This window comes from Salvelinus fontinalis, chromosome 18 (assembly GCF_029448725.1).
Source record: "Salvelinus fontinalis isolate EN_2023a chromosome 18, ASM2944872v1, whole genome shotgun sequence".
NCBI lineage: Eukaryota > Metazoa > Chordata > Actinopteri > Salmoniformes > Salmonidae > Salvelinus > Salvelinus fontinalis.
The window spans coordinates 24,691,298-24,706,457 of record NC_074682.1 but is presented as its reverse complement, the minus strand read 5'-3'; the positions used below and the strand labels follow the sequence as shown (position 1 = coordinate 24,706,457).

At 49.1% G+C, this 15,160-nt stretch overlaps 1 protein-coding gene across 1 annotated transcript; it reads right to left on the bottom strand.

Moving 5' to 3' along the window:
- Positions 1–253: 253 nt before the first annotated feature.
- On the bottom strand, positions 254–14,030 carry LOC129815192 (transcription factor EB-like; the record flags this gene model as incomplete). Its single annotated transcript, XM_055868698.1, is given in 5 exon segments — positions 254–3,181; positions 3,357–3,504; positions 3,743–3,818; positions 13,378–13,428; positions 13,913–14,030. Coding segments are annotated over 5 exon segments (936 nt in total), but the record flags the coding sequence as incomplete, so codon positions are not given.
- Positions 14,031–15,160: the final 1,130 nt, after the last annotated feature.

Here is a 15,160-nt window from a genome sequence, read left to right as displayed (position 1 = left end):
CTGGGACACTTCAGATGGCTGGTTGATGACCTTTTTACTAAGGAATGTGTTAGTGTTTTGTAAGTTAGTTTTCTAAAATTGGGTTGTAAATATTGTATATTTGTATTGGGTTGCAATTGTAAATATTGAGAATTCGTATAACTGTGTACATGCAGGGAACCCTTGTAAATAAGGCTTTTGGTGTGGGATATGGGATTTCGCGATTTAAATAACTAAACTAAAATAATCTCACAAACACAAAAAAATACTCATATTTTGGTAAAACATTTTATATCCAAAGCAAAACCAGAATGCCAGTTTCCCCTGCCCAGTCAGCCAGAGTCAGTCCCATACAGTGACATGGGGGGGGGGGGGGGGGGGCAGTCAGAGGGGACAACACGTCACATTATCTGCAGACAAGCTCTTTGGCGTGTTGGCTGGACAATAAAAACTAAAATAAAACAATTGCTTACTAACATTGGAGCAGGATAAAGGCAAACTCTGGCAGACAGAGAGAGAGTCAGGTCTGTTCAAGGTTATGCCAACGGATCTCCTCTATGGTATTTCTGAGTACCATTAGAAGGTAGTCATCTCCACGGAAATCAAAGACCATGAAGGAAAATACCCTTCTCTTGTGGTATTTGGGTTTGGCTGGGGAGCAGTACTACAGGCCATCTTCACATTCACAAAAAGCGCAATTAAAACAGAATAAAATCAAATAAATCACCTCTCAACAGTCTCTGGTTCCAATTTCTGTAGGTTAAAAAAGAGAAACCACTCCCAATCAATAGAAAAATGGCATAATATAATCGTACATGTTGTTCTCAGCCTGGTGAAATTTGAACAGTTCTTCACACAAAGAAAAGTATAGAATATGTCTCCCCACTGGTCGTACACTTTCACACTAGTGGCTTAAATACTTGCATATGGCCGTTAGAGGAAAAAGGTACTTTTGAAATAAAATAAAATAAAAAAGAACAAATACAAATACAATACATTTAAGTGGCTTAGTGGCATAAAACATATGAAATAAAACTAATTTCATAAATTCTTTCATGTACAAAGTCAATAAAATATAGGTTCCAGTGCTTTGGGAGATAAAATAAAACCAACTATAATCAAGAATACAAACAGATACCTTTTAAATCATCATGTTTCTTCCTTTTTTCTTTACTGATCATAAGCCACATCAAATCAAAGTGTTACCCCTAGTCCCTCATCCAAATTCATTTGTTACCTGTTAGTTTATTCATGTATTGTACAGCCGTAGTTTGGTTTCTACAGGGTTGGTTTGGTTTGTACCTGGTGAGTGTGTGTAGCTTTATCTGGCTGACCCAAAGCTGGCAGTTCTACAAGCACAAACCGGGTGAAGTACTGAAGTCTCGCTCAAAGTGTTGATTTGAACACAGCCTCATGGCACACTGCTTTGTGTGTGTGTGTGTGTGTTAGGCTGGTGCTGTGTTTTTACAGTGCGGAATACGACACTACAGACACTATTTGACTGCTCCTCTCTCTCCTAACTACAAACTACAACAGGGATCATCAACTAGATTCAGCTGCGGGACAATGTTTTCTTGAGCGGATGGTCAGGGGGCCAGAACATAATTACAAAGAATTTGTAGACTGCTAATTGACTGCAAGAAGCCCAAACAGGTATCAAAACATAATCATTTCAAACCTATTTTATGCATGGGAATACATTTATTTTACTACCCCTAAAATCACTTGGAGCAGATTTTCTGGCGTTTAACAGTCTTTTATGTAAACAATAATTTAAAAAAGAAAGTGGTCTCAGAAAACTTGCGGGGCCAAATAAATCACCCGTGGGCAAAATTTGTAGCGCAGGCCGCCAGTTGGGGAACCCTGCACTACAATATGCTAAAACCCAACCCACTCCTTCGCTTTCCACACTCTCCAGCTAACCCAGATAGAGTGGGGCTTCAGGTGGCTAACACACAAGGCACGTTGGCAGGTTAAGGACTGAGCTACATAACCTCTTCAATCGCTACACTATCTCACAATGCAGGGCCAATCCATCTCTCCTCAACATTCACACAGGGGTCAGAGGTCATGGAGTAGACTTGGCAGTACCCTAAAGGCTAAAGGTCATAGGTCACACAGGAGATGGCAGTACCATAGAGGTCATGGCAGTGTGTTTTACAGAAGAAGGGTGTGTGTGTGTGTGTGTGTTAAACCGTTGGCAGTGCCTCACATATTTCCCTTCAAATAACAGGGGCCCTTCTGTGTTAGCGTGAACAAGAAGCTGTCTGTGCTCGTTGTGTGTTCGTGTGTGTACTAGATTGTGTATCATTTAGAGGTGCTCTGATATTTACAGTGGTAGGGAACAACTATTTCAATCCGAAACATGGATTTGGTTTCTCATATTGCTGTTAAATGTGTATCTATGTGAGTGTTAAGGGTGTGCATCCATAAGAATGTTGAGTGTGTGTGTGTTTAAGTGTGTCTCAGTGTGTGTACAGTGTCTATGCGAGTGCTTACAGTGTATGTGAGGAGTTTGGAGTGCATATGTAGCAGGGTTGTTGAACAGAGCAAAAGCATATATCACAGTATATCAGTGCTCTTGGGGGTGTATGTCCAGTGGGTGTTCTGTACGTACCATATGTGCCTGTGTCTGTGTGTGTCTGTGTGTACACTCCTTCTACAGTATATCTGTGTCCTCTATGCTGAAGCTGGATCTGCGGCTGGAGTCAACCGAGGCCTCAGGGGACATGGCAGAGAGCAGAGGGTCTCCACCCAGAGGAGACAGAGGCTCGTCCATCATCAGGAAGCCCAGGTCGCCTCTCCTTCCCTGGGTACCCAGGAGGCCGAGCTCCCCTAGCCCTGACAAGCTCTCCGGGTAGCCAGGCACCCCGTCACACAAGTCCAGCGACTGGGCAAAGTCAAAGGGCTGAGAGCTGCCCACAGCTGGGTACTGGAGGGGAAGTTGGGGCTGGAGGTGAGGGGGGAGAGGAGGCAGCTGTCTGGGCTGGCCCTGCTGGGGCTGGATGTGGTGGGACTGGGGGTGGTGGTGGTGTTGTTGGCCCTGGGCATGAGCTTGGTGCTGGGCCTGCTGCTGCTGCAGCTGGAGCTTCTCCTCAGGGCTGGTCTCCTGTTTGATGTAGGAACCCATCAGGTCCCCAGAACCCATCCCAGAGGGAGAGGAGCTGGGGAGGCCGTGCAGACGAGCCTGCATCTCTAACTCCTACAGACACAGAGAGGAGAAAGAAGAGAGGGTAAAGAGAGGGAGAGATGATTAAATACAGATGACTGCATGGCACGGCATTCTAGAGCTCATACTGTACATGCTCTTTACCTCAATGTGTGTATGTATGCGTGTGACCGAGTGTGTTGCATGAATGAATGTGTGTGTGTGTTACCTCGATGCGCAGCCACAGCTGTTTGTTGGCCATCTCCATCCTCTTGAAGTTGTTCTCTACCTCTCTGGTCCTCTGCATGTCCTTCTGCATCCGCTTGATGTACTCTACTGAGGCCCTCAGAATAGTGCCCTTATTCCAGCGCACGTCCCTATAGAACATTACAGAAGAACATCTTTCCCAGTGAGCACTAGATGTTGAAAATACGTCTTTTCAATGTCTTCGCAACCAAAAATATGTATTTTGCTCATACGATTAGAAGGATCAGTTGGCCAAACAAGAAGCAGGCCACATAAGAATACATCTTCTGCTAATACATATACAAAAAGTCTACATATCTCATAGACATAGAACAACAAATATTAACACGGTGAAGTGAGGTGACTTACAGGTCGTTGGTTTTGGGGATCATGCCGCCCAGCTCTTTAATGCGGTCGTTGATGTTGAACCTCCTCCTCCTCTCAACTAAACCACAGGAAAAGAGGGAACGATGAAAGGAGGTGAAGAGAACATGGGAAAACGTGTTGCAACAATGGCATTTGGAATTTCATGTGAGGTAGTCCACCTTCAACAACCCAATAACATGAACACAAAGGCACGCACACACACTGACGTGACTATACACTCTGGCTGTTATTGCTGACTAAACTCAAGACAGTGTAGATGAGTGGTTGTCAGCTTGGAGGTTAGAGACAGAGAGAAGCTTGGAGGTTAGAGACAGACAGATACAGAGAGAGACAGACAGACAGACAAAGAGAGAGACAGATGAGGAAGTCAAATTCCAGCTCTAAGCAGATGACCTTGTCCTACTGTCACCAATAGAGAAAAGTCTAAAGGAACAACTTAACATTCTTTGGGAATACAGCATCAACTGGGGAATCAATATCAACTTTCAAAACATTTGATTTTCTAGAAGAAGGCCAGGAATCAGAGGATCAGACACTCCTTCAAATGAGGAAATACCATGGTTGAACATGCCCAATGGTACAACCACCTGAGATAAAAAATCTGTGCCTCTGGGGGATTTTTTCTGGAAGTGAATGCACTAAAGAAAAAGCCTGCAATGTATTTTACTGTATAAAAATAAAAAAATATTCTTATCCAAATCTGGTGCAAAATATTCAATAGTGTAATTTGACCAAATGCACTATATGGAAGCAAGATTTGGGGTGTAACCTGTAATTACAATTACAAGCATTGGATTATCCTAAATATCCAAAGGAAAAGTACCAAATAATGCATGCAGAGCAGAACTCGGACGATTCCCTTTCAATGTAAATATAAAGGACCCGAGAGAGAGAGAGATCGTGAGAGAGAGAGACCGAGAGAGAGAGAGACAAAATCATGAACCAATCAAAGGACTCATATATACAACATTGGAAAAATTAAACAAAATCCCAAAGCCGACTAAACTGCTGTCTGACCCTAAACAGAGAATTTGAATTGGCTGAATATCTCTACTCTGTCAGAGATACGAAGCAGAGACAGATCCTTACCAAGTACAGGCTGAGTGACCACCGATTGGCAATAGAAACCGGCAGACATAAAAAAACATGGCTACACAAAGAGGAGCGTGTATGTGGTCACTGCACGACAGGGGAGGTAGAAACAGAGATGCACTTTCTCCTTTACTGTGATAAATATTCCTCACCAAGAGATTCATTATTCACAGAAATGACTACATTTATTCCAAATTTTAACTTATTAAACCCAGAGGAAAAACTAAAAATACTCATGGGCGAAGGAGCAATGGCTCCTCTTGCAGCCAAATATGTATTTGCCTGCCATAGCCTGAGGGACACTGAATAATAACATCTGCATAGTAAGCAGTAACTTACTTATTATGACTGTTATTGTTATTACTGTTATTGTTATTACTATTATTATTGTTGTTTATCATTCCAAATAGTAGTGGTATGGGTGGTAATGGTAATGATAGCAGTTTAATGACGGTAGTGGTGGTAGTGGTGGTAATGATGATAGTAGTTGTAGTACCGATGTAATGGTGAAGATGACCGTTATTTAGTTATAAGTTAGTTATAGTTTAAAAAAAAAAAAAGTTTTATTACAATGTATATTGTATACATTGTTGCTTTGGCAATATTGACACAATGTTTTTCATGCCAATAAAGCAGCTTGAATTTTGAATTTTTTGAGAGAGAGAGACCAAGAGAGGGAGACGGAGAGAGAGAGAGCAAGAGGGAGACGAGAGAGGGACTGAGAGAGAGACCGAGAGAGAGAGACCGAGAGACTGTGAGATAGACCGTGAGAGAGACCGTGAGAGAAAGACCGTGAGAGACAGAGAGAGACCGAGACCGTGAGAGACCGACCGAGAGAGAGAGAAAGAAAGAAAGAAAAAGAGACCGACCGTGTGAGAGAAAGAGAGACCGTGAGAGAGAGACCGTGAGAGAGACCGTGAGAGAGACCAAGAGAGGGAGACCGAGAGAGGGAGACCGAGAGAGAGAGAGAGGGAGACGAGAGAGAGAAGGAGACGCGAGAGAGCGAAGGAGACGCGAGAGAGCGAAGGAGACGCGAGAGAGCGAAGGAGACGCGAGAGAGCGAAGGAGACGAGAGAGAGAGAAGGAGACGAGAGAGAGAGAGGGAGACGAGAGAGAGAGAGAGGGAGATGAGAGAGAGACCAAGAGAGAGAGACCAAGAACAAGAGAGAAAGAGACCAAGAACAAGAGAGAAAGAGACCAAGAACGAGAGAAAGAGACCGACCGAGAGAGAGACCGACCGAGAGAGAGACCGACCGAGAGAGAGACCGACCGAGAGAGAGAGAGAGACCGACCGAGAGAGAGAGAGAGACCGACTGAGAGAGAGAGAGAGACCGACCGAGAGAGAGAGAGAGAGACCGACCGAGAGAGAGAGAGAGAGACCGACCGAGAGAGAGAGAGAGACCGACTGAGAGAGAGAGAGAGACCGACCGAGAGAGAGAGAGAGACCGACCGAGAGAGAGAGAGAGACCGACCGAGAGAGAGAGAGAGACCGACCGAGAGAGAGAGAGAGACCGACCGAGAGAGAGAGAGAGACCGACCGAGAGAGAGAGAGAGACCGACCGAGAGAGAGAGAGAGACCGACCGAGAGAGAGAGAGAGACCGACCGGGAGAGAGAGAGAGACCGACCGAGAGAGAGAGAGAGACCGACCGAGAGAGAGAGAGAGACCGACCGAGAGAGAGAGAGAGACCGACCGAGAGAGAGAGAGAGACCGACCGAGAGAGAGAGAGAGACCGACCGAGAGAGAGACCGACCGAGAGAGAGACCGACCGAGAGAGAGAGAGAGACCGACCGAGAGAGAGAGAGAGACCGACCGAGAGAGAGAGAGAGACCGACCGAGAGAGAGAGAGACCGACCGAGAGAGAGAGAGACCGACCGAGAGAGAGAGAGACCGACCGAGAGAGAGAGAGACCGACCGAGAGAGAGAGAGACCGACCGAGAGAGAGAGAGACCGACCGAGAGAGAGAGAGACCGACCGAGAGAGAGAGAGACCGACCGAGAGAGAGAGAGAGACCGACCGAGAGAGAGAGACCGACCGTGAGAGCGTGAGACAGAGAGAGAGAGCGAGAGAGAGAGAAAGAGACCGACTGTGTGAGAGAGACAGAGAGAGCGAGAGAGTGAGAGAGAGAGAGCTAACGAGACCGAGCGAGAGAGACCGTGAGATAGAGAGAGCGAGAGAGACCGACAGAGAGAGAGAGATGCAGATGACCTGGTGCTGCTGTCTCCCACTAAAAAGGGGTTACAGCAGCACCTAGATCGTCTTCACAGGTTCTGTCAGACCTGGGCTCTGACCGTTAACCTAAAAAAAACAAATATAATGATATTCCAAAAAAAGTCGGGAAATAAGGATGACAAATATAAATTCTATTTGGACACAGTTCTATTAGAACACACCAAAAACTACACATATCTAGGACTAAATATGAGCAACACAGGTAGCTTTCACATGGCTGTGAATGAGCTGAGAGACAAAGCAAGAAGAGCATTCTATGCCATTAAAAGGAACATCAAAATTGAAATTCCAATTAGAATCTGGCTCAATTTTTCAATCAGTTATAGAACCAATTGCTCTATATGGCAGTGAAGTATGGGGTCCACTCTCTAATAATGAATTCACTAAATGGGACAAACATCCAACTGAAATATTGCATGCAGAGTTTTGCAAGACTGTATTGCAAGTACAAAGAAAAACTCCAAATAACGCATGTAGGGCAGAATTGGGCCAATACCCCCTCCTCATTCGAATAGAAAAAAGAGCCATCAAATTTTACAACCATCTAAAAACAAGTGACCCTAAAACATTCCATCACACAGCTCTACAATGTCAAGAGATGAAACCAGAGAAGAGTCCCCTCAGCCAGCTGGTTCTGAGGCTCAGTTCACCAACCCAAACCAACCCCATAGAGCCTCGGGACAGCCCTCAGAAAATCTGGCCCAACCAAATCATCACAAAACAAAAAGAAAAATATATAACCTATTGGAAAGACACCACAAAAAATCTAAGTAAACTTCAATGCTATTTGGCTCTAAACAGACAGTACATGGTGGCAGACTATCTGACCACTGTGACTGATAGAAAACTGAGGAAAACATTGACTAGGTACAGACTCCGTGAGCACCGGTGGCTATAGAGACCGGTCATCACAGACAAACCTGGCTGCCCAGAGAGGACAGGCTGTGCTCACTCTGCTCCAGAGGAGAGGTAGAGACAGAGGTGCATTTCCTACTACACTGTGACAAATACTCAGACCTAAGAGCATATTTCTTTCCCAAAATTATAACTCAATACAAAGAATTTGAAACTATAAAAGATGAAGAAAAAATCAAATATTTATTGGGTGAAAAGCCAAAATGTGCAGTTTTGGCAGCCAAATATGTGTCCTCCTGCCACAACCTGAGGGACAGCCAGTGAAAAATGCAAAGTAATATTGATAATATTTCCCATTTAGCTTAGTTTTGTTTTGTCTTTCATACCAGGTCATATGTCTTCTCAAGTCATATTGACACTGGTCTACTACTGTTGCTTTAATTTATTGTTGTTCTGATTAATATTGTTGTTGTAGTTGTTGTTAATGGTAATCCCATGTCCACTACTACTGTTATTATTGCTGTTGGTCCCACCATTTATTTATATATAAATATATATATATTTTGTATATATATACATATATATTTGATTTCTATTTTTCGATATGTATACGTTGACAATGTAAGTAATAACGAACCTACCATGTCAATAAAGTCAATTGAATTGAATTGAATTGAGAGAGAGCGACAGAGAGAGAGAGAGAGCGACAGAGAGAGAGAGAGAGAGAGAGCGACAGAGAGAGACCGACCGACAGAGAGAGCGAGAGAGACCGACAGAGAGAGAGAGAGAGAGAGACCAACAGAGAGAGAGAGAGAGACCGACAGAGAGAGAGAGAGACCGACAGAGAGAGAGAGAGAGAGACCGACAGAGAGAGAGAGAGATGCCGTATGATACTGTATGCTTATTGTTATTGTAGAATTTATGGTTATTTTGACTCTTTGTATATTGTTATTACTGTTGTCCCGTTGACAATTTTGATTCTCATTTTTATTTATATTGTAAATATCCAAAGTAAGCTTTGGCAATATGTACATTGTTACGTCATGCCAATAAAGCAAATTGAATTGAAAGAGAGCGACAGAGAGAGAGCGACAGAGAGAGACCGACAGAGAGAGAGAGACAGAGAGAGAGAGACAGAGAGAGAGAGACAGAGAGAGAGAGAGAGAGAGAGAGAGAGACCGACCGTGTGAGAGAGAGGGAGAGACCGTGAGAGAGAGAGGGAGAGAGAAAGACCGAGACCGTGAGAGAGTGAGAGACCAAGAGAGGGAGAGGGAGACAGAGAGAGAGAGACAGAGAGGGAGACCAAGACCGAGAGAGACTGAGACCAATAATGAGAGAGAGACCGTGAGAGAGAGAGAGACCGACACAGAGAGAGAGAGAGAGAGAGAGAACCGAGAGACCGACCGAGAGAGAGAGAGCGAGAGAACGACCGAGAGAGAGAGAGCGAGAGAACGACCGAGAGAGAGAGCGAGAGAACGACCGAGAGAGAGAGCGAGAGAACGACCGAGAGCGAGAGACCGACCGAGAGAGAGAGCGAGAGACCGACCGAGAGAGAGAGCGAGAGACCGACCGAGTGAGAGAGCGAGAGACCGACCGAGAGAGAGAGCCTGACCGATAGAGAGAGCGAGAGACCGACACCGACCGAGAGAGAGAGAGACAGAGACCGACCGAGAGAGAGAGCGAGAGACAGAGACCGACCGAGAGAGAGAGCGAGAGACAGAGACCGACCGAGAGAGAGAGAGCGAGAGACCGAGACCGACCGAGAGAGAGAGCGGGAGACAGAGACCGACCGAGAGAGAGAGCGAGAGACCGACACAGACCGAGAGAGAGAGAGAGCGACCGAGAGCGAGAGATCGACCGAGAGAGAGCGACACCGACCGTGAGATCGAGAGCGACCGAGAGATCGAGAGCGACCGAGAGATCGAGAGCGACCGAGAGATCGAGAGCGACCGAGAGATCGAGAGCGACCGAGAGATCGAGAGCGACCGAGAGATCGAGAGCGACCGAGAGAGCGACCGAGAGAGCGACCGAGAGATCGAGAGCGACCGAGAGAGCGACCGAGAGAGCGACCGAGAGATCGAGAGCGACCGAGAGATCGAGAGCGACCGAGAGAGCGACCGAGAGAGCGACCGAGAGAACGACCGAGAGATCGACCGAGAGATCGACCGAGAGATCGACCGAGAGATCGAGAGCGACCGAGAGATCGAGAGCGACCGAGAGAGCGAGAGCGACCGAGAGAGCGACCGAGAGATCGACCGAGCGATCGACCGAGAGATCGACCGAGAGATCGACCGAGAGATCGACCGAGAGATCGACCGAGAGATCGAGAGCGACCGAGAGAGCGACCGAGAGATCGAGAGCGACCGACCGAGAGAGCGACCGACCGAGAGAGAGAGAGACCGAGAGAGAGAGAGACCGACACAGACCGAGAGAGAGAGAGAGCGACCGAGAGCGAGAGATCGACCGAGAGAGAGCGACACCGACCGTGAGATCGAGAGAGAGATCGAAAGCGACCGAGAGATCGAGAGCGACCGAGAGATCGAGAGCGACCGAGAGATCGAGAGCGACCGAGAGATCGAGAGAGCGACCGAGAGATCGAGAGAGCGACCGAGAGATCGAGAGAGCGACCGAGAGATCGAGAGAGCGACCGAGAGATCGAGAGCGACCGAGAGATCGAGAGCGACCGAGAGATCGAGAGCGACCGAGAGAGCGACCAAGAGAGCGACCGAGAGATCGAGAGCGACCGAGAGATCGAGAGCGACCGAGAGATCGAGAGCGACCGAGAGATCGAGAGCGACCGAGAGATCGAGAGCGACCGAGAGATCGAGAGCGACCGAGAGAGCGAGAGCGACCGACCGAGAGAGCGACCGACCGAGAGAGAGAGAGACCGAGAGAGAGAGAGACCGACACAGACCGAGAGAGAGAGAGAGCGACCGAGAGCGAGAGATCGACCGAGAGAGAGCGACACCGACCGTGAGATCGAGAGAGAGATCGAGAGCGACCGAGAGATCGAGAGCGACCGAGAGATCGAGAGCGACCGAGAGATCGAGAGCGACCGAGAGATCGAGAGCGACCGAGAGATCGAGAGAGCGACCGAGAGATCGAGAGCGACCGAGAGATCGAGAGCGACCGACCGAGAGAGCGACCGACCGAGAGAGAGAGAGACCGAGAGAGAGAGAGACCGACACAGACCGAGAGAGAGAGAGAAAGCGACCGAGAGCGAGAGATCGACCGAGAGAGAGCGACACCGACCGTGAGATCGAGAGAGAGATCGAGAGCGACCGAGAGATCGAGAGCGACCGAGAGATCGAGAGCGACCGAGAGATCGAGAGCGACCGAGAGATCGAGAGCGACCGAGAGATCGAGAGCGACCGAGAGATCGAGAGCGACCGAGAGATCGAGAGCGACCGAGAGATCGAGAGCGACCGAGAGAGCGACCGAGAGATCGAGAGCGACCGAGAGACCGAGAGAACGACCGAGAGATCGACCGAGAGATCGACCGAGCGACCGAGAGAGCGACCGAGAGAGCGACCGAGAGATCGAGACCGACACAGAGACCGACACAGAGAGCGACCGAGAGATCGAGACCGACACAGAGACCGACACAGAGAGCGACCGAGAGATCGAGAGATCGAGAGAGAGAGAGAGAGAGAGAGAGAGAGAGAGAGAGAGAGAGAGAGAGAGAGAGAGAGAGAGAGAGACTGACCGAGAGAGAGAGACTGACCGAGAGAGAGAGACCGACACCGACCGAGAGAGAGAGAGACCGACACCGACCGAGAGAGAGAGACCGACACCGACCAAGAGAGAGAGACCGACACTGACCAAGAGAGAGAGACCGACACTGACCAAGAGAGAGAGACCGACACTGACCAAGAGAGAGAGACCGACACCGACCGAGAGAGAGAGAGAGAGAGAGACCGACACTGACCAAGAGAGAGAGACCGACACCGACCGAGAGAGAGAGAGAGAGAGACCGACACTGACCAAGAGAGAGAGACCGACACTGACCAAGAGAGAGAGACCGACACTGACCAAGAGAGAGAGACCGACACTGACCGAGAGAGAGACCGACACCGACCGAGAGAGAGACCGACACCGACCGAGAGAGAGAGAGAGAGAGACCGACAGAGAGAGAGAGAGACCGACACCGACCGAGAGAGAGAGAGAGAGACCGACACCGACCGAGAGAGAGAGAGAGAGACCGACACCGACCGAGAGAGAGAGAGACCGACACCGACCGAGAGAGAGAGAGAGAGACCGACACCGACCGAGAGAGAGAGAGAGAGACCGACACCGACCGAGAGAGAGAGAGAGAGACCGACACCGACCGAGAGAGAGAGAGACCGACACCGACCGAGAGAGAGAGAGCGACACCGACCGTGAGAGAGCAGAGAGACACCGTGAGAGAGCAGAGAGACACCGCGAGAGAGAGGAGCGACACCGCGAGAGAGAGAAGAGCGACACCGCGAGAGAGAGAAGAGCGACACCGCGAGAGAGAAGAGCGACACCGCGAGAGAGAAGAGCGACACCGCGAGAGAGAAGAGCGACACCGCGAGAGAGAAGAGCGACACCGCGAGAGAGAAGAGCGACACCGCGAGAGAGAAGTGCGACACCGCGAGAGAGAAGAGCGACACCGCGAGAGAGAGAAGAGCGACACCGCGAGAGAGAGAAGAGCGACACCGCGAGAGAGAGAAGAGCGACACCGCGAGAGAGAGAGAGCGACACCGCGAGAGAGAGCGAGAGCGACACCGCGAGAGAGAGCGAGAGCGACACCGCGAGAGAGAGCGAGAGCGACACCGCGAGAGAGAGCGAGAGCGACACCGCGAGAGAGAGCGAGAGCGACACACCGCGAGAGAGAGCGAGAGAGACACACCGCGAGAGAGAGCGAGAGAGACACACCGCGAGAGAGAGCGAGACACACCGCGAGAGAGAGCGAGACACACCGCGAGAGAGAGCGAGACACACCGCGAGAGAGAGCGAGACACACCGCGAGAGAGAGCGAGACACACCGCGAGAGAGAGCGAGACACACCGCGAGAGAGAGCGAGACACACCGCGAGAGAGCGAGACACACCGCGAGAGAGCGAGACACACCGCGAGAGAGCGAGAGAGAGAGTCCGAGAAAGAGAGCCCGAGAAAGAGAGGTAGAGTCCGAGAAAGAGAGACCGAGAAAGTGTCACAGGCAATTAGACTTTAGTGCCAGAGCAGCAGACAGCTGTGGGTTAACCATCTACCTGTGGGTTAGACTGTGTCAGCTGAATAAACCACTGTGTGTGTGTTTTTAGACAGACAGAGAGTAGCTGGTGTACTTTAAGCAGTTGCGAGGTAGTAAAAATGAAGGATGTTGAAAAAGTGCACACTCATTCCTATTGTGTTTTTGCGAGGGAGGGTGAAAGTGAGAAAGAGAGCGTGCAAGAGAGGGGGAGGGGGATAAACTCACTCAGGTTGTGGTTGTCTTTCTTCTGTCTCTCTTTGGCCATTGCACGGGTTTCTGCATTGATAAAAACAACAAGCAATGAACTAACACTGTCCCCAAAGTATGTATAGTGAGTGTGATTTTTGTATATAGTTTGGGGTCATAGAGAGTTTGAAAATCATGTTAGAGGCTCACTTGAACTAAAATCATTGAGATTTAGTTTATGCATGGATACAGTATTTCCCCCTAATCATTAGTTAATTAGCTTAATTTATGAATTGAATTCAAACTCAGCACAAATTACATTAAATCATCCCCTCACTGTAGAGAAAAATATACCCCTGGTAGCCATGTATTTGGAACTATCTAATCCTTCTGGTTTTGGTCTGCTGGTTTCCATTCATTACTTAGCATCTGATTCAGGCCTGGGAAACCAGGTGGAGAAAACATCTGGCCTGCAGGTCTGTCTCTGATTGGTTACTATGTTTCTGAAAGCTGTAAATGTCTGAGAGCTGGCTGCTTGTTTGCTGTGTCTAAGCTTGTCCCTGATTGGTCCTACCCGTCAGCTCTCGTTTGATGGCCAGGTTAGCAGGGCAGGAGTTGCTGGTCATGGCGATGGATTGACCGGTCATCCCAGGGCCCGTGTACACGTCCAGGTGACTGCTGGACAGGGGGAGCTGGGGAGGACACACGCATCAGAATGAGCACCACAACCTACATTTCACTCTATAATCTCAATAAGAGTATTTAGGGTGACTCTCTTTGTGAGATTGGAATATTGTAGGGTTAAGCAGGGGTTATATGAATTACCAGTCAATGAATCTATCATCAAGTTCAATGAAGAATGGGTTCAAACAATGAACAAAGCACATCCTTTAGATGGAGAAACGATAGTTAGATACAGTATACTATCCCTTACCAGACACCCTATTTTCAAGGCAGTTAGGACCCCACGTTAAGCCCTTGTGGTTGGGCGATTGCCTGATACACAACAACATTCAGGAAACCATGCATGAACAAAACCTAGGAACATCTTCAAAACAAGGCTGGAAACCTCAAGGGTCGAGGCCAAACTCCTTTTTCCATAAAATTCACTGAGATCACCCTCAATTACCTTAGAGAGAGCGCGAGCGAGAGTAGACAAAGCGAGCGAGCGTAGAAAGAGCGAGCGAGAGCGAGTAGACAGAGCGAGCGAGAGCGAGTAGACAGAGCGAGCGAGAGCGAGTAGACAGAGCGAGCGAGAGCGAGTAGACAGAGCGAGCGAGAGCGAGTAGACAGAGCGAGCGAGAGAGAGTAGACAGAGCGAGCGAGAGAGAGTAGACAGAGCGAGCGAGAGAGAGTAGACAGAGCGAGCGAGAGAGAGTAGACAGAGCGAGCGAGAGCGAGTAGACAGAGCGAGCGAGCGCGAGTAGACAGAGCGAGCGAGCGCGAGTAGACAGAGCGAGCGAGCGCGAGTAGACAGAGCGAGCGAGCGCGAGTAGACAGAGCGAGCGAGCGCGAGTAGACAGAGCGAGCGAGCGCGAGTAGACAGAGCGAGCGAGCGCGAGTAGACAGAGCGAGCGAGCGCGAGTAGACAGAGCGAGCGAGCGCGAGTAGACAGAGCGAGAGAGAGCGAGTAGACAGAGCGAGCGAGCGCGAGTAGACAGAGCGAGCGAGCGCGAGTAGACAGAGCGAGCGAGCGCGAGTAGACAGAGCGAGCGAGCGCGAGTAGACAGAGCGAGCGAGAGCGAGTAGACAGAGCGAGCGAGAGCGAGTAGACAGAGCGAGCGAGAGCGAGTAGATAGAGCGAGCGAGCGAGAGCGAGTAG